Source organism: Manis pentadactyla, chromosome 10, assembly GCF_030020395.1.
Source record: "Manis pentadactyla isolate mManPen7 chromosome 10, mManPen7.hap1, whole genome shotgun sequence".
NCBI classification, from domain to species: domain Eukaryota; kingdom Metazoa; phylum Chordata; class Mammalia; order Pholidota; family Manidae; genus Manis; species Manis pentadactyla.
This window is the reverse complement of record NC_080028.1, coordinates 78,510,568-78,532,320: the sequence shown is the minus strand read 5'-3', so window position 1 is coordinate 78,532,320 and position 21,753 is coordinate 78,510,568. Positions and strand designations below refer to the sequence as shown.

Genomic DNA, 21,753 nt, shown 5'->3' with positions numbered 1-21,753 from the left:
CCGGAAGTGATGCCCAGGGAAGCTCACGTGTGCGGTTCCACTCCCACATGGCGATGCTTCTGAGGAGGTTCTTGCAGTCTCGAGGGCCCCAGACGGCCTTGGGCCGCACGGTGGGACGGCATGAGGCCAGCCTAGTCACTGATACTGGGGCTGCTGTGCGAGTGCGGTTCGCCCCCAGCCCCACAGGTAACCTTGGCGGACGTGACGCTGCAGACCGAGGCCCACCGTCCGGTGCCCGCCTAGCGAACGTTCCCGAAGTCCTTCCGGTGGAGCAGACTGGTCAGGCAGCGGGACCCTGTTTTAGAGAGGCGGAAACAGGTTCTTGAGCGGAAATTATTCGCATTGCCAGGAATTTCTTGGTGTTTATTGTACCATCTGTTTCTTTTTTCGTGTATTCAATAAACGTGTATTAAGTACAAACTGTGTGCCAGGTACTGTTCTAGGCGCTGGGATACAGTGGTCATACAGAAATAGGGTTCTTGCTCACAAGAAGCCTGCATGTTAATGACCACGGAGAAACACGTATCAAAATAACTGACTTTAGGCAGTCGCATGTGTCATGCGGGAAATGAAGCAATAGGGGATTTGGGTTAGGTAGGAGGCTCAAGAAGGCCTTGTTAAAGATGTGGCCTCCGAGCTGAGAACCAACAGACAAGGAAAGACCTAGCTGTGTGAAGCCTATAGGAGTAACGTTTTGGGTAGAGAAAATCCTTTGTACCACAGGTACCAAGGTCCTGTGGTTACTGGTGGTGGAGCTTATCAAGCCAGAGAATGGGACAGGTTCTCATTATATACTGTAGTGAAGATCCTATTAAATAGGGCCTCCCCACCCTAACAAATTTTTTTCTCACTCAGATGCCTTCTGCTCTCTCCAAACGCAGCATGACTCCCATTCTTAACACCGGGTTCTACTTAGGATGCCTTTGTGGCAAGATCCCAGCTGCACAGAGTGACAGGAGCTTTCTTGACAGGCAGTATAGTGTAGAGTGTACTTAAACCATCCATGGTGAAAGGATTGGTTTTTAATTTCCAGTTGATTATGGATTAATACTTTTCATAAAACTAGTGTAAATAAATTACTAGAAAAATTAAAATCTTAAAAGCATGCAAAATATGAGTCTTTTATTGGATTCAACAGGTAAAAAATTACTCTGTCAAATTGCTCTAAACGTCTAAACATTTACTCTCAATCTCTGTACTTACTTGGTTGTAAACTGATAGCAATTTGCAGACCAGCACCGTTCTGCACCTCCCTTTGAGAAGCACTCATGTAGAAGTTGAGTGCCAAGGCCTGGGATTGTCTGGGTTCAAATTTCTGTCTTTGCCACTTCCTGGCTGTGTGACTTGGACAAATGACTTAACCCCTCTGAGCCTCTTAGTTTTCCCATCTGTCAAAAGGGCTGGTAGTAGTACCTGCCTTACAGGTTTGAGTTCATGCAACTGAGACACTTAAGGTTATAGAGAGCAATTAAACAGTGGTCTCTATTATGGTGATTATACTACTAGTTTCCTTGCTAATTTGTGGGAACAGCCCTTATGGGAAAGGCTTATGGGCTACAGGCAGATAAAAGAATCATCAAGAAATATAGATCGTTACAAAAGCTAACATTGAAGGGGGTACTTTGGTTAGTATGTATGCCTCACAGTAATCCTATAACAAGGTTTAGAGTGCCCAGGGGTCAGCAAGTAGTGAATGGTGAATGCAGAATTTGAATCCAAGTTTATTTGATTCAGGAGGTCTTGCTTTCAATTACTGGACTCCTGTCTTCTATTTTTTTGCTGTTGTTTTTTTCGTTTGGTTTTGTGTTCGCTGTGCAATAACTAGCTGAAGGTCATACACATAATCATTGTTGAATTGGAGCCTGCCTGACCCCAGAGGAGCCTTTCATAGCCTGTGTGGCCTCCTCTGCCTGGAGATGCAGATGAGCTCTGTGGAGACAGGGCAGTAGACTGGACCAAAAAAGGTTAGAGAAGAGGGAATGACAGCCCTGGGAAAACTTAATTTTGCTTTCCATCAGGAATGATGAAAAAGTAAATATTAGGAGTTGAAGTGCAGATAAAGAGAAACATAACAGAATCGAATATTACTTTTGGTTAAGTGTTTAAAGCTAGAATTTAAGGTGGAAATGGAAAGTAGAATCAAAAGGTATGATGTGGATAGTTATGATGGTGCATAGGAAGGTGTATGCAAAATGTAATTTACAGTATGTTAAATTTGTAATTAGTTTTATTTTGCCAAAGCACATCATTAAATTTGCATAAATTAAATTGTGATATGAGTTAAGTGAATGATCCTGTGCTGCTCATTTGGGTGCAACTTGACCTTGAGGCAATCCTCAAAGAGAACAGTGGGGAGAGTTGGAGCTGATTTACAAAATGACATGCTCCAAAACATGGGTGGTCTTCTACTTCCAACATGAGGGGCTAAATGATTCAGCTGTCCCAGTCCTTTTCTCTGGGAGTCTGCGTGCTAGCTGGAGAGATGGGATGGGGCAGCTGTTTCTTGGGCTGTGATATTCTTGGGACACTCTTGTTACAAGCAGAGCTTGTTTGCCTCTCAGCTGAGGTCAATCAGCTTATCTTCTCTCTCTTGTCTGAGCTGTTCTCTTTTCTCACCAGGCTTCCTGCACTTGGGTGGCCTCCGCACTGCCTTGTACAATTACATCTTTGCCAAGAAGCACCAAGGGAGCTTCATTCTGAGGCTGGAGGACACGGATCAGACCCGCCTTGTGCCTGGGGCAGCAGAGAATATTGAGGACATGCTGGAGTGGGCAGGTGAGGCTGGCAGGGAAAGCGCCCTGTAGGTTCTCCCTCTTTCCCTAAGGGGGAAGGGGGAGTGGAGAAAGGAGCCTCTAGGTTTTCTCATGGCACCTGAGATGGAGAATGGGAGTTCCTGGAGAGATGTATACATTTGTGGTTCCTGGGGCGGCAGATACCACCTAAAATCTTCCTGAAGGAAAGCACCGAGGCTGTCCTGAGTTTCGTGTTCTTTTCTCAGAATCTCAGAGCAGGCGGGAAACACAGGCGAAGCACAAGATGAAACTGGAGAGCCTAGGCCTCTGGTGAGCAGGAGAAAGCTCCAGCCCCTTGTTCCCAAGTGGGAGTGCTGGTTCAGTTTGTCAAGTCTTCTGATTTCCAAGAGGAGCCAGAAATCTAAGGTTTTGTTTTGTTTTTTCCTTAATGAATACTTCCCATTGTTAAACCTGAGCTCAGATTTATATTTTTTTTAACAACACTGTATGAGCCAAACAAAATGTGTGCAGCCTCTGAATTTGATCTTGTAGGAAACTTAATTCTGAGGACACTAAGCTCAGAGAGGACAAGGAGGAGTATGTTTGTGTTCCCTGGGTCAACAGTTGCCTACCTGTGGGGACAGGTATGACTAGTTAAGGTCCCCAAGGAAAAATAGCACCAAGACTGTTTTGAGATATGTATACCAATTTCAGGTAAATTATTAACTATACTTGGTTCCTAAAGGGCAGAAATTTCATTTCTATCCTCTATTATAAATAAAATATCAGAATCTCTGTTGAGATTAGTTGAATAAAGGAATTCATTTGCCAAGATGACTTACTGTGATTCACATACTCTTCAGCTTTGAACAAAAACCTTATACTTGGTAAGTAGGGGAAGACAGATAAACGTTAATACATTCTTACTATGATATGAAGTATTGATAAGTGCTATGGAGAAAAGGGTAACAGGTTAGGGAACCAGTGGGGAGGGGTGCCTTTTAGATAGGGTGGCCTTCTCTAAGAATGTAACATTAGGGCAGAGACTTGGACAAAGTGACAGCCCAACTCCGTGGTTACCTAGGCAAAAATATTCAAAGCAGAGGGAATAGCCGATGCGAGGCCTTGCAAAAGGAAAGTGCTGAGTGTATTAGGGGAGCAGCCGGGAGGCCAGTGTGGTCCATGCACAGTGAGCAAAACAGAGTGTCGAGAGCTATGAGGGCAGAGAAGTTGGTAGGAGCCAAATCTGGTAGTGCCACGCAGCCAAGATGAGAACTTCAATTTCATGGCGTGCCTGTGTGCACTGTACAAGGCACGAAGGGTAGGATGAGGGGCAAGTCCTGCCCTCATGGAGCCCCCAGTGCAGCACAATGGTGTGAGTGAGGCCTGCTGCCCTCAGTGGAGCACCCCTTCCAGGATTTTGGTGAGGTAGAGGGCAATCCAGGCCGCACTTCTGGAGCTTCTTGCTTCCAGAGACACTTTCTTTTTTTTAACTGATACATAATCACAAGGTATGAAATTCACCATTTCAAAATGTGCATTTCACTGGTTTTTGGTACATTCACAGTGTTGTGCAACCTTACCACTGTCTAATTCCAGAACATTTGCATCATGCCAAAATGAAACCCTGCACTCATTAGCAGTCACTCTCCATTCACCTGTCCCACCAGCTGCTGGCAATCACTAATCTGCTTTCTGTCTCTGGTTTGCCTGTTCTGGACATTTCATATAAGTGGAATCATGCAACCTGTGACTTTTTATGAGTGGCCTTTACTTACCATAAGGTTCACCTGTATTGTAGCATGTATCAGTACAGTGGAGCCTTGAACTTGTCATGGGTTTGAACTGTGTGGGGCTACTATACAGATTTTTTCAATAAATATATTGAAAAATTTTTGGAGATTTGAGACAGTTTGAAAAAAATTTTTCTTCTCCCTAGCTTATTTTATTGTAAAGATACAGCATATAATACGCATAACATAAAAAATATGTGTTAATGGGCAATTTATCAGTAAGGCTTCCAGTCAACAGTAGGCTATTAGTAGTTAAATTTTGTGGGAGTTAAAAATTACACTCAGATTTTTGCCTGTGCAGGGAATTGGTGCCCCTAATTCCTGTGTTGTTCAAAGGTCATCTGTACTTCACTCCCTTTTATGACCTAATAATACTCATTGTATGGAAATATCACATTTTGTTTATCTGTTCATCAGTGGAAATGGCATTTAGACTATTTCTACTTTGTGGCTATTATGAATAAAACTGCTACAAACTTCCTCACCAGTTTTATGTGAACATATGTATTCAGTTCCTGTAATGGAATCACCCTTAAAACCTGGAACATACCAAATGCTGAACACATTAAGGTTAGATAGATTAGAAAGGGGCCCCCAAATATACCTAACTCAACCCACTGTTCTAATGAATGAAGAAACAGAGGCCCAGTGGTAGAGGGAGCTAAATAATACTAGTAATACTCACAGCCCAAACTCAGTCAGTGCTTAGCACATGCCTGGAAGGGTGATTCTCAGGCCTAATGTAGATCACAAATCATAACGCAGCCTGGCCAGTGCTTGGCACTTCAACACATGCACATCTTCAGGATCTCTTGTCACAGCTGGCTGGGCAGAGGCAGGAGTCCAGCCAGGGCCTGATGTGCTGTGCCCTGAACCATGCTTCTTTCTCCTGAGTCAGCTGTTTCAGGCCTGGGCTGTTTCTCTCTCCCTAGGGAAAGGATGGAGGGAGAGTATGTGCACTTGAGAGCATGGATATGGAGCCAATACTCCTCCACTTGATTCCTTATCTACCAGGTCATGTGACCTTGAACACTTGACCTCTCTGAAGTTTAGCTTTGCATCAGTAAAAGGGAAATTGTAATGGTAGAGACCTCGTGAATGGTTGTGAGGATTAAAAGCTTTATTATACGTGTAAAGTATATGAAACCATGGCAGGGTGTCTTAGTCACCATCGTTGGGTAACGAGTCTCCCCTTCTGGCTTCCAGGCATCCCCCCTGACGAGAGCCCTTGCCGGGGAGGTCCTGCCGGGCCCTACCGGCAGTCTCAGCGACTCGAGCTGTATGCTCAGGCCACAGAAGCTCTGCTGAAGACAGGCACTGCTTACCCCTGTTTCTGCTCACCCCAGCGGCTTGAGCTCCTGAAGAAGGAGGCCCTGAGGAACCATCAGACACCCCGGTAGGGTCTCCAGGCTGTCCTGGGCGCCTCCCCAAAGTTGGGTGTGTTCATTGACTATTGCTGCCTAATGAATTACCCCCAAGTTTTTATTTTCTGATGACTTGACTGTGAGTTAGGTGTCTGGGCACAGCTTATATGGGTCCCTTGGCCTCAGGGTTTCTTTCAGAGCTGCAGCTGAGGTCTTGACCAGGTTGGCAGTTACCTCAAGGCTGGACTCACGGAAGACGTGCTTCTGTTTCTCTCATGAGAACTCAGGCCACGCTGGCTGTTGCCTGGAGACGTCGGGCCCTTGCCATGTGGGCCTCTCCATAGGGTGGCTCATAGCATGGCAGCTGGCTTTCCTGAGTGAGCCAGGAGAGAGCCAAAGAGAGCAGGCAAGATGGAAGCTAGAGTCTTTTGGTAACCTAATCGAGGCTTCTGGCTTGGGCTAAGTGCTTTTGTCATGTTCTCCTGACTTTTGTCATATTCTGTTGATCAGAAGGAAATCACTAAGTCCAGTCCACACCAGGGGAGGGGAGGACATTAGGGCAGAAACACTAGGAAGTGAGGATCACTGGGGCCTTGTTAGAACTGGTGCCACATTGGGTCTCAGGCAGTAACATATAAAGTAATTTCAATTATTTATTTTGAGTAAGTAAAATTTTTTCATATCCAGAAAGTCATATATGAAAAGATCTCTCCCAACCCTGACTCTGGCTACTCAGTTTCCCAGAAACAGCTGGTGTTAGAATTTTCTTATGACACCTCCACAGACATTCAATACCTACACTGATAAATGCATATTCTTTCTCTTCTCCCCCATTCAAATGCTCATGCACAGTATGTGTATTGTGCAACTTCCCATCCACTTACTGAGGATCAGTCTTATTGGTCCTTAATTTTTCTTTATGCTTGCATAGTATTCCATCCTATGGATATACCATCAGTCACTTAATCAGCTCCTTACTAATGGACTGCTATGTCATTTCTTGTATTTTGTTGTAAAATAGAGCTGTGACAAGTAACATTGACCACCATCATTTTGTGCATGTGCAGTGTGTGTTGGAGCCATTCCTAGATGTGGACTTGGCCAGTCCCTTTGTAGCTTTGATAGATACTGCCCAGTGGCCCTTTACGGGGTTTCAGCATATAGCATTGGAGTTCCAGCTTATGTGAACTATTTGGACAAGGGTTTGAATGTTTGGACAAGGTCATGACATTCTCTGCAGCACTGCTTTTTTATTATAAACATTCTGCTTGTCCATTGACAGACGGTTACTTTTTTTCTGAAAAGTAATTACCGTCAATTACCCTGGAATCCATGCAGCCATTTACTGAGTGAACACTTAGCTCCATGGCAAGGACTGTGCTTACAGGCTTTACATTTGGCTGTCAAGATGCTTCTGTCAGCAAGTAAAAGACTACCCCATTTAAAAGGGACAAACCAGAGCTTATCATATTTTAATGAATCACCTGGGCATCTAGTTAACATGCAGATTCTGATTCAGTGGGTCTGGGGTGAGGCCTGCTATACTGAATTTCCCACAAGCTCCCAGGTGAGGCTGATGCTGGAGATCTAACCACACTTTGTATAACCAGAACACAAACCACACAGTTGTCTTACTCTGCAGAAGTCTGGTGGTGGGGGACCCCAGGATAAAACCCATAGCTTCAAGACATCAAGGTTCTGTTTTGGCTTCTTGCTGCCTCCTTACCACCTACCACCCCATCAGTTATAAGAGGATGAGGCAGCTCCAAGCATTGTGTCCTCAGAGGACAACATCTGAAGAGTACAGATAGGGGCAGGTGGGGAATAAAGAGGCATTTTCCTCTTGTGGCTCTCTTGTTCTTGCTTGAAGAGGAAATCTTTCCCAGAACCTTAGCCCTTCCCGACCCCCACATGTACTTTTCTTTAGAATGAGTAGAACGTTCTTACCCAGACCGGTCATTGGCACAGAGGTATGGGGTTGCATGATTAGCTACACCAGTCATGATTCAGCCCCTGGGACTAGACATTTCGTCATTTCCTCATTAGCAAGGAAGAAGGGAGACACACTTACATCTGCCACACTTGGTTTCACCAACCTCCTCCTCATCCCCATTCAGGACTGAAGGAAGAGCTTGGAGAGGTAAATGACTTGCCAAGGTCATCCACCTGTCAGAGACAGACAGGGCTCATGCCTATCACCAGCACACTTGGCTGCTATACTGTTTTGCTTCCCAACAGGTACGACAACCGATGCCGGAACCTGAGCCAGGGACAGGTGGCCCAGAAGCTGGCCACAGGCCCCAAGCCCGCCATCCGCTTCCGCCTGAAGGAGGAGGCGCCAGCCTTCCAGGACCTGGTGTATGGCTGGAATCGGCATGAAGTGGCCAGTGTGGAGGGGGACCCAGTCATCCTGAAGAGCGATGGCTTCCCAACGTACCACCTGGCTTGCGTGGTGGATGACCACCACATGGGCATCAGCCACGTGCTGCGGGGCTCAGAGTGGCTGGTCTCCACCTCCAAGCACCTGCTCCTCTATCAGGCCCTGGGCTGGCAGCCTCCTTGCTTTGCCCACCTCCCCCTGCTGCTCAACAGGGATGGCAGCAAGCTCTCCAAGAGGCAAGGGGACATTTTCCTGGAGCATTTTGTGGCTGCTGGCTTCCTGCCGGATGCCTTGCTTGACATTATCACCAACAGTGGCTCAGGATTTGCAGGTACCCACCCATCTGACAGGTCAGTGGGACTATAGACGTGAGGAGCTGGGTCTTTGGTTCAGGCCCACCTAGTCTTTGGTCCCAGCTATGCCACCGGCCGGCTGCATGATCTTGCAACAGTTCATTCTCTTACTCCAAACGGTTATTGAGCCAGACACTGTGTTAAGTGCTGGGACTACAATAGTGAACAAGATAGGTGTAATCAAGAAGCTTATGGTCTCTGAGCCTCAGTTGCCTCATCTGTAGAATGGGGCTAAGTGTCTCCCTTGTAGGGTTAAGTTAGGATTCACTGAGTTCATGAGCAGGAGGCACCCAGTGCAGTATCTGTTACACAATAACCACAAAATTACAGGTCCTGTGATGATTACAGTAATATTATCACCACAACTGCAAGTAGATACTCTAACAATATTGCACAGATTACTGTGACCTTAGTTTATTCCAAGCTTTGCCCCTGTCCTTGGCCCAAGACTTATAGCCCAAGATTTTAAAGAAGCACCAAGTAGGATGACCTGTTGGTGGAGGGGATTTTCGAAAATGTAGCAGTAATAGTTTGCTTACTGTTTTTTTGCTCTTATTCAATCCTTAAAAGATCCTTGAGAAGTATTTATTTCCCCACTGTTTCTAAGAAGATTGAGAGGCCCAGCGAGGTTGAGTAATATAGAAGGGGACGTGGCAGATGCTCATATTAGGGCTCTGCCTGACCACGGTGCTTACTAACTGTGTGGGCTGGAGCTGCTGCTCGTGAGAAGTGATTCCCAGCACAGGGGTTCTCAACTCTGGCTGCACTTTGGAAACACCCAGGACGTTTGTGAAATATACTGATGCTCAGACCCCATCCAAAAAACAACAGGTTCAGAATCTCTGGGGTACAGCCAGGCTATGAGAAATTTATTGTTGCAGCTCATGTCTTTGAGGGCAGTGGGGATTGGTTTAGCCTGATTGATATAAACATCTTTTTTCGTTGGTGACAGGACCCTTTCTGCAAGTGAAAGCTCATTCAGGCCCTTGATATATAAAACAGCTAGAAGTTGAATCCCTTTGGTCAAACTGGAATGGGGAGTTCCAAGCATGCTCCCTCAGCCTCCATGTGATTGAAAGTGGAGGGAGGAAGCTTGCTAAGTGGCTGGGCATGCCTCTATTACAGAGAACCAGATAGGCAGGACCTTGCCAGAGCTGATAACGCAGTTTGACCTCACCCGCATCACCTGCCGCTCAGCCCTGCTGGACCTGGACAAGCTCCCGGAATTCAACAGGTGAGTGGGGAACCTGGTGGACTCCTGGTGGGTCCCCATGCCAGATGATGTAGTGAGCTCTGGAGTCACACAGACCAGATTTTGACTATGGGCTCAGGTGTCTAATGTGACCACATGTAGGTTACCTAACCTCATGACCCTCTGTCTCCCCTTCTCTAAAATGGAGTTAATAACAGTCCCCACCTTGTGCAGTTGTTTTAAGAGTTGAATTAAATTAAATGTTGCATCAAAGTGTTGTGCACATCCCTGGCACATAGAAAGTATTCGTTAGAGGTAGGAATTGTTTTTATCATCGCCATTGTGCCTGCCCACCCCTTTGATGGATTCTATTGACACCCACACCTGGAAATGAGCATCTTCATTTTGGAATCCTCCCCTCCCCTCCACAGCCAGCACAGTGAAGGAGCACTGTCTCAGGGCAGATGTGTCAAGTCTCAAGTAATTCTTCACTCTGAAACCCCAGAATGCAATTACTGTTCAGATCACTGTTGACATGTTGCAATCTAAGGGTGTTAGTGGTAAAGCCAGCAGATGGATTTGTGCTTAGTGGGCGAGGGGCTCAATGCCTTCCCTTGAGCACTGGTTTGGAGACAGGCTCTTCTCATCACTTTACTTACATGAATCCAGAGAATTTCCATTGACTGCAGGTGTTTTAAGGATGTTACTTCATTTACTTTTGCCATCAGACCTATGAAGTAAGTTGTATGATTCTGCTCTATCTTTCATATGAGGAAACCAAGACGTGGAGAAGTTAAATAACTAGCCCAGGCTCACACAGTAAACAGTGGGCATCTCTTGAAAGGGGCATTCAAAAGTGAAAGCAACTTTTACACTACCTTTCTTATAGAGAAGGCAGTCTCTCGAGGAAGTGCAGTCAGGACAGGGGATATACTTGGTAACCCATTTCAGGCCTCCCCAAAGTATGACAGGTAGCCAGGGAAAGATGGAGGTGAGTTTTTTACTTAAAGTAAGTCAGGGAGGCGATCCAGCATAGGGGCTAATGCCCGCAAGTGTAGTGCAGCCGAAGCTGTGATCTTTAGATTCTTCTGTCATTAAGCCACTGCCATGATTATTTCAGTGACAGTAGTAAAGATGGTAATAGTAGTAGTCACGGCGGTATTAGTGATGGGGTGGAGGTGTGACAGTGATTGGCATTTATCTAGCACTTACCATGCCTCAAGCCCTGGACCTCACACAGATGGTCTCAAGCATGGCCACCAGGCTCTTCTGACTTCTTTCTTTCTTTCTACTGTCTTGTGTACCTAAGGAGGGCCTAGAAATAATGATCATTTCTGTACCTATTTCATGTGGTTTTTCTTAATTCCTAAAAAAAAGACACATTACGTTTTTGGCCAGTGTGTGTCTACTTAGCTTCCCAGAGGGCCTCATCCTTCCACCCTCTGACATGTCTGAGCTTCTGTTCAGACTCCCTGCCTGTCTCCAGCTCCCGGATGTGGCAGTAATGCAGGCCTTGTGCTCAGTGTTTTATAGATAGTCCCTCATTTAATCTGCACAAATGCCCTGTGAGGGAGGTCCTGCACCACTCACTCTCTTGGGTCCCTCTAATCCAGCCGGGGACAGGTTAAGGACAGCCTAGAGGCTGAGGACTGACAGGGCCTGGTTGGAGGGTTGGACTCTTAGAGGCTTTGCTGCTTCCAAAGGAGGAAACAAACAGAAGAATTTTGGAAAGGAGAAGATTTGAGCTGACAAGACAACCTGAACTTTTTAACTGTAAGCCCTGAATACAAGAAACTCTGCCCTCTGGACTGTCCCATGGTTCTGAAACCTAGAAATCCATATTCTTAAACTCTGTCCCTTTTTGCCAGAGCCCCATGCTTCAAGCTATGTAAGGAGGCAGACACTTCAGCTTCTGCTTTGTAAACACAGGGGCATGTAGAGGCCAGCCAGGTAGCACAGGGGCAGAGCAGTCTAGGTGAGAGATGCCAGGGAGCTGAGGGACTGGCAAACTGGAGCTCTGTTGGTCTCATGTAAGCACCCAGCCAGCTGAAGCATGGGGAATAAGGGCCCTTTGCAGCCAGGTCTTCTGATTTCCCAAGAGAAACCAGAAATCTCTATGTTTATGTGATTTCTTCCTCTTTTAAAATGTTACCTCCTATTTTAAAGACACTGAAAAGACCATTTCTCTGGGCTGCTTGGGGTGCCCAGGCTGTTTCAGACCTTGGCCAGCTCCCCTTCCTTCATTAGCCCACCTCTAGGCTGCGGGAGGGACAGCCCATACAATTTGTCCCTTAGGGAGAGAGGGTTTGGGTTGGCTTGGAGATGCCAGCACCAGGAGGATCCCTTGGCTTCTCTTACAGGCTGCACCTGTGTCGGCTGGTGAGCAGTGAGACCCAGAGACGCCAGCTGGTGGGGAAGCTGCAGGCCCTGGTGGAGGAGGAGTACGGGAACCAGCTGCAAGACAGGGCTGTTCTAGACCCTGCCTACCTGGAGAGGATTGTCCTGCTGAGACAGGTATGGGGCTGGGGAGCTCGGAGACTGAGGGAGTGGGTGGTGCCCCTGGCCCTCCATTTCTGGTGTCCCCAGTGCAGTCAGTGACTGCCTCTTCCCCCAGGGTCACTTTTGCCGCCTGCAAGATTTGGTCTCCCCAGCACACTCCTATCTATGGACTCGCCCTGTTGTGGGCCAAGCACAGCTGGGTGCCATCTCAGAGAAGGTGGACGTGATTGCCAGGCGTGTGCTGGGGTGAGTTCCTGCAGGCCGAACTCAGGGCTCTGCACCCTTCTTCCCTGTCCCTCCCAGGGCTCTGTTACTCCAGGGCTCATCTGTGGGGCCCGCAGCGCAGCCCCAGGGCCGTGACAGACTCCTGGTGAGGGGATCACTCACCTGCTGTCACTGGTAGCAGGGCTTATCCAGAGGAGTCCAGAGGCAGTGTCTGGCTCTGGGGTTGAGCCCACCTGCATTCCATCCCAGTGCTGCCAGGTATGCACCCAGTTCCACTACCAGCTACTTGTGAGCTTCCCCACAATGACACTGAGGAGAGTGTCTACTTTTTTCCCACATCATGTTTTACATTTTCAATATTTTGTCCCCTTAATTTCATAGATAACAGTAATCACGTGGCCCAGTTAATGACTCAGTAAGGAAGTTACTTTTGTCTTCAAGCTGAAACTCAAGTTGCTCAAGTATTAGAGTTAGTAAGGAAATCTGCACTGAAAGACTGCCTCTTCAATTACTTAGTAACTCAATTCCCTGAGCCAGTGGCACTCCACACTGAGCTCACCTGGGGAGTGGGGATATCTAGACCCTAGAGTGGGCAAGAAGCATCAAGGTTGGCCTGCATGTCATCTGCACCAGGGGTGCCCTCCAGCTTCTGCCCCTTCTGAACATTTTCCATTTAGCGTCTCCAGTAATAACTGAGGGAACTGGGAAGGGGCTGTGGGCTAGACTCACCTGATTCAGCTCCCGTCCCTTACTTAGAGTCAGGGCTGGGACAAAGTTTTTCCAAGTCCAGCTCTTCTGTGGAATTGGGAATTTCTCTGAAACTCAGACACTCTTTTGGGAGAGGATCTCATTAAATGTTTCAGTTTGTGGGCAAAGAATGGTTGTAGCAAGTTGGTGGCAGTGCCCTTACTGGAGCTGGGGTCTCCTGATTTCTTTCCTTCTGCTGTTCTTTGCCATATCTCCCCAAAAGTCTCCCTCCCACCAATTTTGAAGCTATGTTTCAGATAATTTCCCAGAGAGCTTCCTTCTTCCATCCTAATGTCTAACCCATTCCTGAGTTTCTTTTTAGATGCTCTTGCAATGTCTCTGAGCTCTTGGTTATAATAAAAAGATCAACTAATATTTAGCTTTTTACTGAAATATAAGATCTAATACTCTGGAATACTTACAATCTGTTCAGGCGGTGTACCCTGTGCTCTACAAGTTTTAACTTAGCCCCACCATAGCCCTGTGAGGTGCACTTTACAAGTGAGAAAATTGAGGCCTATGGATTACATGACACAGAAGTAGCCAATTAGTAAATCCTCCTATTATGGTACCTCTTATTTTCCGTACATTATGCCCACTTGCTTGGATTATCTGTGTATGTTGTCCCCTGGTGGTTTTTCTTTCCCCAGCTTGGATGCAGATGGGGTAACAGATACTCCTCTCCTCCCCTCCTCCCAAGCACACTTGAATTCTGTTTGTGCCACTCATATTGTAGCTAATCGATAATCTTCTAAAGTTCTCCTTCCCACCCATTTGCCATTGGCTCATGCAGGCTTCTTATAGACTGGCCCTTTTCTAGGCTTCTAGAAGGACTTGGTACGAACTTAACTCAGGACGTGCTGAATAGAGAACTGAAGAAACTGTCAGAAGGTCTGGAAGACACCAAACACAGTAGCGTGATGAAACTGCTCCGAGTGGCTCTCAGTGGACAGCTGGTGAGGCGGGTAGATGGGCTGGACTATTCCCTGGAGCCCCTCATTTGTCTGTCCAGCTAACAGTCATCAGAGGTACTAAGCTCAGTGTTGGGAATACAAAAATGAATGCAACGTGGTAACTTCCCTTATTCAGTCATTCAACAGACAATATTTATTGAGTATCTCCTATGTGCCAACCCCATGCTGGGTGCAGTGGATCCAGTATGAATGAAACACGCACACTCCCTGCCTTTATGGAGCTGGTGGTTGAGTTGGGGCAATTGACATAAGGGAAAAACAGACTCCTGGGACCCACCCTCAGCTGCAGAAATTAGAGACAATACAATGCAAACTCTGCCCCTTGGGATGCAGGTAGCAGTGTTGGGGTTGGCTTGAGACATAACTTATGCAGACTGAAGCTGGGCAAGAGTTCCTTAGGCAATGTGAGGCAACAAGGCACTGTTTTCTCTTTCTGGTTTCAGCAAGGACCTCCCGTGGCTGAGATGATGGTGTCCTTGGGAGCAAAGGAAGTCCGGGAACGAATACAGAAGGTGCTTTCCAGCTAGAGGAAGATGTGCAGGACAGTGGAGGTGGCCCTGGGAACCTGTACACATGGAAACTACATTCATCGGGGAGGAGGAGGAGGCCTGAGCCCCTCACGAAGCTTGCAGAAGGAACCAAGAGCGGAAGCAGTCTTTGGGTGTACACCAGTGCATGTATGGCTCCATGCAGGCCCATCCTTGTGAGTTAGCCATGGAAGCCCCATCCTATCTCACCTCTGTGACTCTGGAAAGGAAGCCCTCGTGTCTGGTTCTGACACCACATTGCACAGCAGAGGTTAGGAGCTGGCCCACAGAACAGTCCAGAAGGCTTGTGTTTTATTCTGCTTGGAAAGCCATAACAAAGTGCCACAGACAGGTGGCTGAAACAACAGAAAATTATTTTCTCACATTTTTTGGACTGCAAGTCCAAGATCAAGGTGTTGGTAGGTTTCCCCAAAGGCCTCTGTCCTAGGCTTGCAGATGACTGCCTTCCCACTGTGTCCTCACATGGCCTTTCCTCTGTGTGTGCCCTTGGCATCTCTCTGCATGTCCAAATCTCCTCTTGTAAGGATATCAGTCAGATTGGAGAAGGGCCCACCCTAATGGCTCATTTTAACTTAATTACTTTAAAGGCCCTATCTCCAAATACAGTCACATTCTGAAGTACAAGGAGTTAGGCTTAACGTATGAATTTGGCGGGTAGGGGGACACAGGTCTGCCTTTAACAGCTCAGCAGAATCCTTGACTCACAGATCCCAGTTCTCATGCCCAGTTTGGATTTGGAGCAATAAAGGGTAATTCACTCAAGCAGGACAGAAGTGGACGTCAGGCTTTCTTTGGGGGTTGTAAGGGCAAGAGATAGGCATCTGGTGAGGTTGAACACTTATGTTTTATACTACTATTCATCTTTGGACTTGGGGAAGCCTGTGTTTCCCTTCCCTAAAGATCATCTGTTCCTCTTTTCCAGTTCTCCAGACCTGGTTCTTGGATTGGACACCTTCACCCTACCTTTATTGCAGCTTTTTCTTCATGTCTACCTCTTCTTTCCACCCATTACTTGTAAGTTATTGCAGGTTTCTGAAATGAGATGTTCTTTTTGGGGCGAATAGGAATACTAAAGTGAAAATATAGTGGTTGGCTAAAAAGACCTCTGACAGAGCTTCTAGGCTGCCCCTATGTGGCAGCCAGCCTCTAGATGTCCCTTTGTCATCTCTGCCTCCTGGTATTCACATTGAAGAGGGCTGACTGGTGAGGCATCTTAGCTTCCATCTTGTTCTCTTGGATCCCTTACTCTGTGGGAGGCCAGGTTCCACATCTTGCAGGCACGTAAGGCAACATCTGTACCTTATTGAGAGGTCCGTGTAACAAGGAACTGAGGCCTCCTGCCAAAAGCTGCATGAGTGAGCTATCTTGGAAGCATATCTTCCAGCCCCAGCCAAGCCTTCAGATGACTGCAGCCTTCCTGAGAGATCCTGAGCCAGAACCACTCAGCCAGGTTGCTCCCAAATTTCAGACACACACGTTATAAGATAATAAATGTTTATTGTTTAAAGCCACTTGGTTTGGTGATATTTTATTACCCATCGGTGTATAGCTAATGCACTTCCTTTGCCCGTAGGAGTAGGGAAAGGGGATTAAAGACTTTCATTATGCTTTAAGAGTCCTAGTTTTTGCTTGAAAAATAGGTTCTTTGGTTGCAAGCAATAGAAACCAATTCTGCCTAACTTAAGTTTACTGGAGACTCTTAAGTTTGTGGAGAGTTAAGTTTATGGAAATTTAAGTTTGTGAGAGAGTCAAAGAATCTATAGGATATTCAAAGAATCAGATTTTGGGAAAGACAGGAACCAGGGAATCTCTGGTTATTGAGGCAACAGGAGGTAATGGCCAGTCTTGTCTGCATTCTACAGTGGGGACACATCACCTCCAACTGTTCCCTGTTGGTGTTGTTTGTTTCCCTGTTGGAATTTTCCCCTTCGGTTTTGGATGACGCAGCTAAAGATTTCCATTCTGAGAGTGTTCATTTGGGCTGAGGTTATGTTGCATTCCCTAGCCAGGAATAGGTAGTCCCTCAGTGACTCTACCTAGTGGAGGAAAAGTTGTTCACAAGGAAAACTAGAGAGCTTTTTCTAGAAGAAGGGATAAAGGCAGAAACAACAGGTATTGACCACAAGAAGGGGATGCCAAACAATACTTGTGATTCATTGTGCACTTACAGGAGCCTCATGCACTGCTGGGTTTGAGACTCTGCTGGCAAACACTTGAGTCCATCATCTCATTAAATCTTCATGAACCCATGCAAGCAGTATTATTATTTCTATGTTATAAGGAGGGAAACTGAGGCTCAGGAGAGTCATTGAACTCTTCTAAGATTATAGTTTGAGACAAAGTGAGGATTTAAACTCAGGCTTATGGCAATCGAGAGTCCAAGCTCAAACCTTAACTCCTTGAGTGACATCAGAGCCTTTGCTTCTGAGATCTTAAGAAGGGTCAGAAGAAACCCTGTTTGTGGTCAGGGAATGTTTTAACAAAATGGGTGATCAAAATGCTGAGTTGATTAAGCTGCTATCACTTCCTCAGTTGAAGTGAGCTATCTAAAAAGCAGCATACATCTCTGGGCTGGGGGCTTTTGTTCAGGATCAGTAGGAGTATATGAAGGGATTTAACACATTTTAAATAACCTCAAGTGCATCCCTAAGTGTTTTGGACTGATGTGGTAAAGGTCATGGAGGCTAACTGTCTAGACTTAGAAACCAGTTCTACCACTTACTCTGTAAGTGTGTAACTTCTGTACCTCAGTTTCCTCATCTGTAAAGTGGGGATAACAGTTGTACCTGTCTCAAAGAGTTGTAAGGATTACAAAAGATGCCGTATGTAAAGTTATGAAGATGGTGCCTCACACTTAACAAATGTTTTCTATTACCACCACCATCATCATTACTGGTACTTTCATTTTTAGAAATGGTGATCTTGGTTGCAAGGCATAGAAATACACTCAGACTGACTTAAACCATGAAAGGACTTTATAGATCCAGAGGGCAGGACTTCTAGCTGAACTTTACAGGAGACTGGAATCTGTACCTGGAAACCCATTAGGACCCAAGGCTCTCACTTCTGTTCCAAGACCACACAGTGTCTAACATTTGTCTCTATGTATATGTCTGCTCCCCTTGTCTTCCCTCTGCAGGCTGGCTTTCTCTTTATCTCTGTACTTGCCCAACAACTGCTCCAGCCCTAAAGCTCAATCATTTCTACACTACCAAGTACCAAACTATTAGTCCTTGTACAAATTCCCAGGACAGAATCTCATTGGCCTAGCTTGGGTCAGCTGACTATCCTTGGTCCAATCCACTGTGGCCAGTGGGATGGAGTCATGTAATATGATCATGGCTGCAGGAGACCCATTCTAGTGAGTGGGGAGAGAGCTTTCCTTCCCCTCAGCAGATTCTCTTTCAGTGTTGTTAACAGAGTATTCTTTCCAGAAAATTGCTATTGTTCTGTCGCCAAATTTGGAATCTCATTCCTACTGCCTTTATTCTACTTTTTTCTTCATAATACTTACTACTGTGTGAAGTTATGTAGTGTAATTTGTACATGCTTACTGTCAATCTTACTCTTAAAATACAAGCTTAAGACAAGTAGGACATTTTGTTTTATTCTTGGGTTATAACCACAGCACCTGGCTATTGCTTGACAACATAGCAGGGAGTCAAGTAAAGATATCATGTTAAAAAAAAATGTTTGGGGACCCATCAGTCAGATCAGCTTCTTCAGAAGTGGCAATCATGAAGTGGTCTACCCACCAATTCCAGGTTTCTTTGTATCGCATTCATTGACCATGGGAAATCTTGTCCTTTGGCAAGTTTTGCCATTGTAGTTAGGAGTCTGGTTGCCTGTCATTTGTATTGAATCCAGCTATATGTGAAGGACTGACCTTTATCAAAGTCTGTGAAGTAAAGGGTGGGAACAGATGAAATAATTCAATATAGAGGAATGTTTAATGGGGATGAAAATTTGAAGTCATCTATTCATCAGTTAATATTTTTGTCTTAATGACAAAATTCCTACCTTCCCAGGTACCCGAGTAATGAGCACTTAGAAAACGAGGGCCCTCCGGGTGATAGCAGCATCTAAGGAGGGGAAGTTTTCATCTGTTCAGGAGTGTCTGAGGGCTTCCTGACACAAATGAAGTGTCCTTTGGACTGGGTTCTGAGAGATGAGTAGGAGTTTCCCAGGTCCGTGGAGGTTGGAAAGGCATTCTAAGTAGAGGTATGACTCAGACGTTGGGATTGGGAATCAAGGGTAGGAGTTGAGGGCATGGTAGAAGTGGCTGAGAAACCAGGCACAGGGGAAATCCAAATGGCCCTTCTTTGCCAGGCTAACATTATCAGTGTGCAGTCTGATCCAATTAACAAAAAATCCAGATTCAAACCTACTTAAACAAGATTTTGCATTCATGTAACAGAAATTCCAAGGGTAAGGGGCAGGCTCTGGGGTCAGTTAATGAAGCATTCAGTGATGTCAGTGAGGACCCAGGGACTCTCCCTCTCTGTGCTCCACGGCCCCAGCAACTGCAACAGCCTTGGCTTGGTTGCCCTGCCCACAGTTAGCTGCACTTCTCCCATGTGTCTGGTCGTTCTGCAGCGCTCTCCCTAAAAGCAAGGCAGCTGCTCTTCAAGCATCCTCCCCCAGCTGACTTCCCATTCTTGACCACTTCGCTACTGTGAAGTAGGAGTGGAGTCCCCTGGATCAGTCAGACCCAGGGCTGGGGTCAGGGCCAGCTCTTCCCTGTGGTACCTGGCTGGGCTGCAGAGTAGTGGGTGCCTGATAAAGTGGGGATTCATTTAGTGAAGACATGAGTTGGGCCTTCATGAGATAGAAGGTGAGGAGACGTGATCAGATTTGTGTGTTTTTGAAGGATCATTCTGGCAGCTCTGCTGAAGAGAGCGTTGAGCAGAACAGACCAGAAGCAGGGAGTGCTGGGAGGAAATGACTGGAAAATGAGGCTTGAAGGAGAGCTGTTGTCATGATAAAGCCATGTTTCCTCCTCATGGCCTGGCCTGGGTCTGTCTTTCCAGCTGCACTTCACCCACGTAACACTTGTTCACTTCTCTGGTCTCTAGCCATGTAAGCCTTCCTGAGGCTCACCAATAATAATTTTGAGATATTCAGTGAATTAGATGTGGCCCCTGCCTATGAAAGCTCATAAGCTTCCATGGACAAGTCTCCTTCCTGCCTTTGTAGTGCTGTTCTCTCTGTCTGGAATATTATTCTTCATCCGCTCTTCTCCCCCTTTGCCCCGTCACCTCTTTCTTAGCCTTTAAAACTGAGCTCCATGGTCAGATCTCAGGGATGCCTCTGACTTCCTCCCGGAAGGGTTCTATCCTCTGTCGTTAGTCATCAGCACCCCGTGCTTCTCCATAGCCCTCAGTTGGAATTGGCTGTTAAATAACTGTGTGAGCTAGTTCTGCAGTTACTTGTCACTGTCAGATTGTAAAGTCCTTGAGAACAGGGACCTCATCTGTCTTGTTTGGTGCTGTACCCTCAGTGCTGAGAGTAGCACCTGTTCACATAGTAGGTGCTCAATAAATGTTGAGTGAAAGACCAGCTATACATCTGACTGGGTCAGATGGTAGGGTGGCAGTCAAGCACATAGATACTCACTTCACCAGTGTCACTGTGTTTAGTTAGGGTACTATTCTGCAGTGTTCCAGGAACTGCACATCATTTGTGGTTACTGTTTTCATTGATGAATCACAGGACAAATGTTTTAACTTAGAAGGCATTCATGCTTGTCATCATGCCCTGGGATCTCCCAACTTTTCCTTCATAGCTGAGCAGAATGTTAGGGTCACAGCTTTTCCCTCCAGGTCAGAGTCCCCTCAGTTCTCGCCTCTTCCATGGTTCCCCCAGTCCTGACTGCAGTAGGATAGCCCAGCCAAGGGAGAGGGGAAGGCCTCTCTATCTTGAGAACCTCTCTGGACTGAGTCCATTCAGTCCTGGCTTCAGTCATTCATTTGGCAAACACCTGCTGTGTGCCAGGCCCTGGTAGGCCTGGGGGTATGGAGAGAAATAAAACAAGGCCTCATTCATTGTGGATGTTCAGTCCACAGATGTTTGTCACCCATTTATTAATTGTATGTAAGCCTTTAAAAATTAAAAAAGCAAACAAATGAACAAAAGATAATACCCTTTCTCCGGTGGGTCAAAGAATCATGGGAGGCTGACAATTACAATAATAGAAATGTGGAGATGGTGGTGGAGAGGCAGGCAAAGCCATTCAGGGATATGGCAATCTTTGGTTGGGGGAAAGCCAGTTGGGGAATGCTTTCTTAAGAAGGAGTTGTGTTGTTGCTTTTTAATTTTAATTTCATAAAAACAGTAAATAATTTTTTAGCATATGTATATCCCATGGAAAATTTGGGATATACTTGTGCTAAAATGTTTTTGTTGTTTGTCTGAAATTCAGATTTAAATGGGCTGCCTATATTTTTATTGGCTAAATCTGGCAATCCAACCCTGAGGTAGTTTGACACAACAGAGAACATGTTTCAGGCTGAGAATATGCAAAGGTACGCAGTGGGGAAAGAAGGAATCAAGGTACAGTTAGCTCCCTTCTGGTGCTGAGAGCTAGGTAGGAATGCCAGAGGATTCTAGTACTACCAATAATTATTTTGGCCTACTAAGGGCCAGAAGTTTAGTGAATTAGATGTGGCCCCTGCATCCATGAAAGCTCATTGTCCAGAAAGGGGAGACAGACCACAGGCCATACATGACATAAACGGAAAGCAAAGGGGACTTGGGCAGGAAGGCCTCCAGGGCGTGACTGACAACATAGTTCTGTCTAAAGCCAAAGTCTATGCATCCAACCACTAGACCAAACTCCCAGCCCAATTCCTCACTGCCCATTTATGCCTTAACCTTTCAATGTGGTCACAGACCAGCAGCATCAACACTGGAGACTAATTAGAAAGAACTTCTTGGGCCTTATCCC

At 46.2% G+C, this 21,753-nt stretch overlaps 1 protein-coding gene across 2 annotated transcripts; it reads left to right on the top strand.

The window, feature by feature from the left end:
* Positions 1-15: 15 nt before the first annotated feature.
* On the top strand, positions 16-16,318 carry EARS2 (glutamyl-tRNA synthetase 2, mitochondrial). Of its 2 annotated transcripts, XR_008992145.1 has the most exons (10): positions 16-186; positions 2,620-2,775; positions 5,732-5,921; positions 8,128-8,600; positions 9,748-9,856; positions 12,175-12,328; positions 12,429-12,559; positions 14,106-14,241; positions 14,703-14,962; positions 15,730-16,318. XR_008992145.1 is itself a non-coding variant. In XM_036916953.2 (9 exons), exons 1-9 carry the CDS (start codon positions 48-50, stop codon positions 14,784-14,786), a joined length of 1,572 nt encoding a protein of 523 aa, XP_036772848.2. In that variant the 5' UTR covers positions 16-47; the 3' UTR covers positions 14,787-16,318. The 2 variants fall into 2 exon arrangements, 1 of the variants encoding a protein (XP_036772848.2); XM_036916953.2 differs by having other exon boundaries at positions 14,703-16,318.
* Positions 16,319-21,753: the final 5,435 nt, after the last annotated feature.

Coding starts and splice junctions, on each gene's coding strand:
- EARS2 (XM_036916953.2), top strand. CDS start 48: ATGGCGATGCTTCTGAGGAGGTTCTTGCAGTCTCGAGGGCCCCAGACG. Junction 187..2,619: donor GTTCGCCCCCAGCCCCACAG/GTAACCTTGGCG, acceptor TTTTCTCACCAG/GCTTCCTGCACTTGGGTGGC. Junction 9,857..12,174: donor AAGCTCCCGGAATTCAACAG/GTGAGTGGGGAA, acceptor CTTCTCTTACAG/GCTGCACCTGTGTCGGCTGG.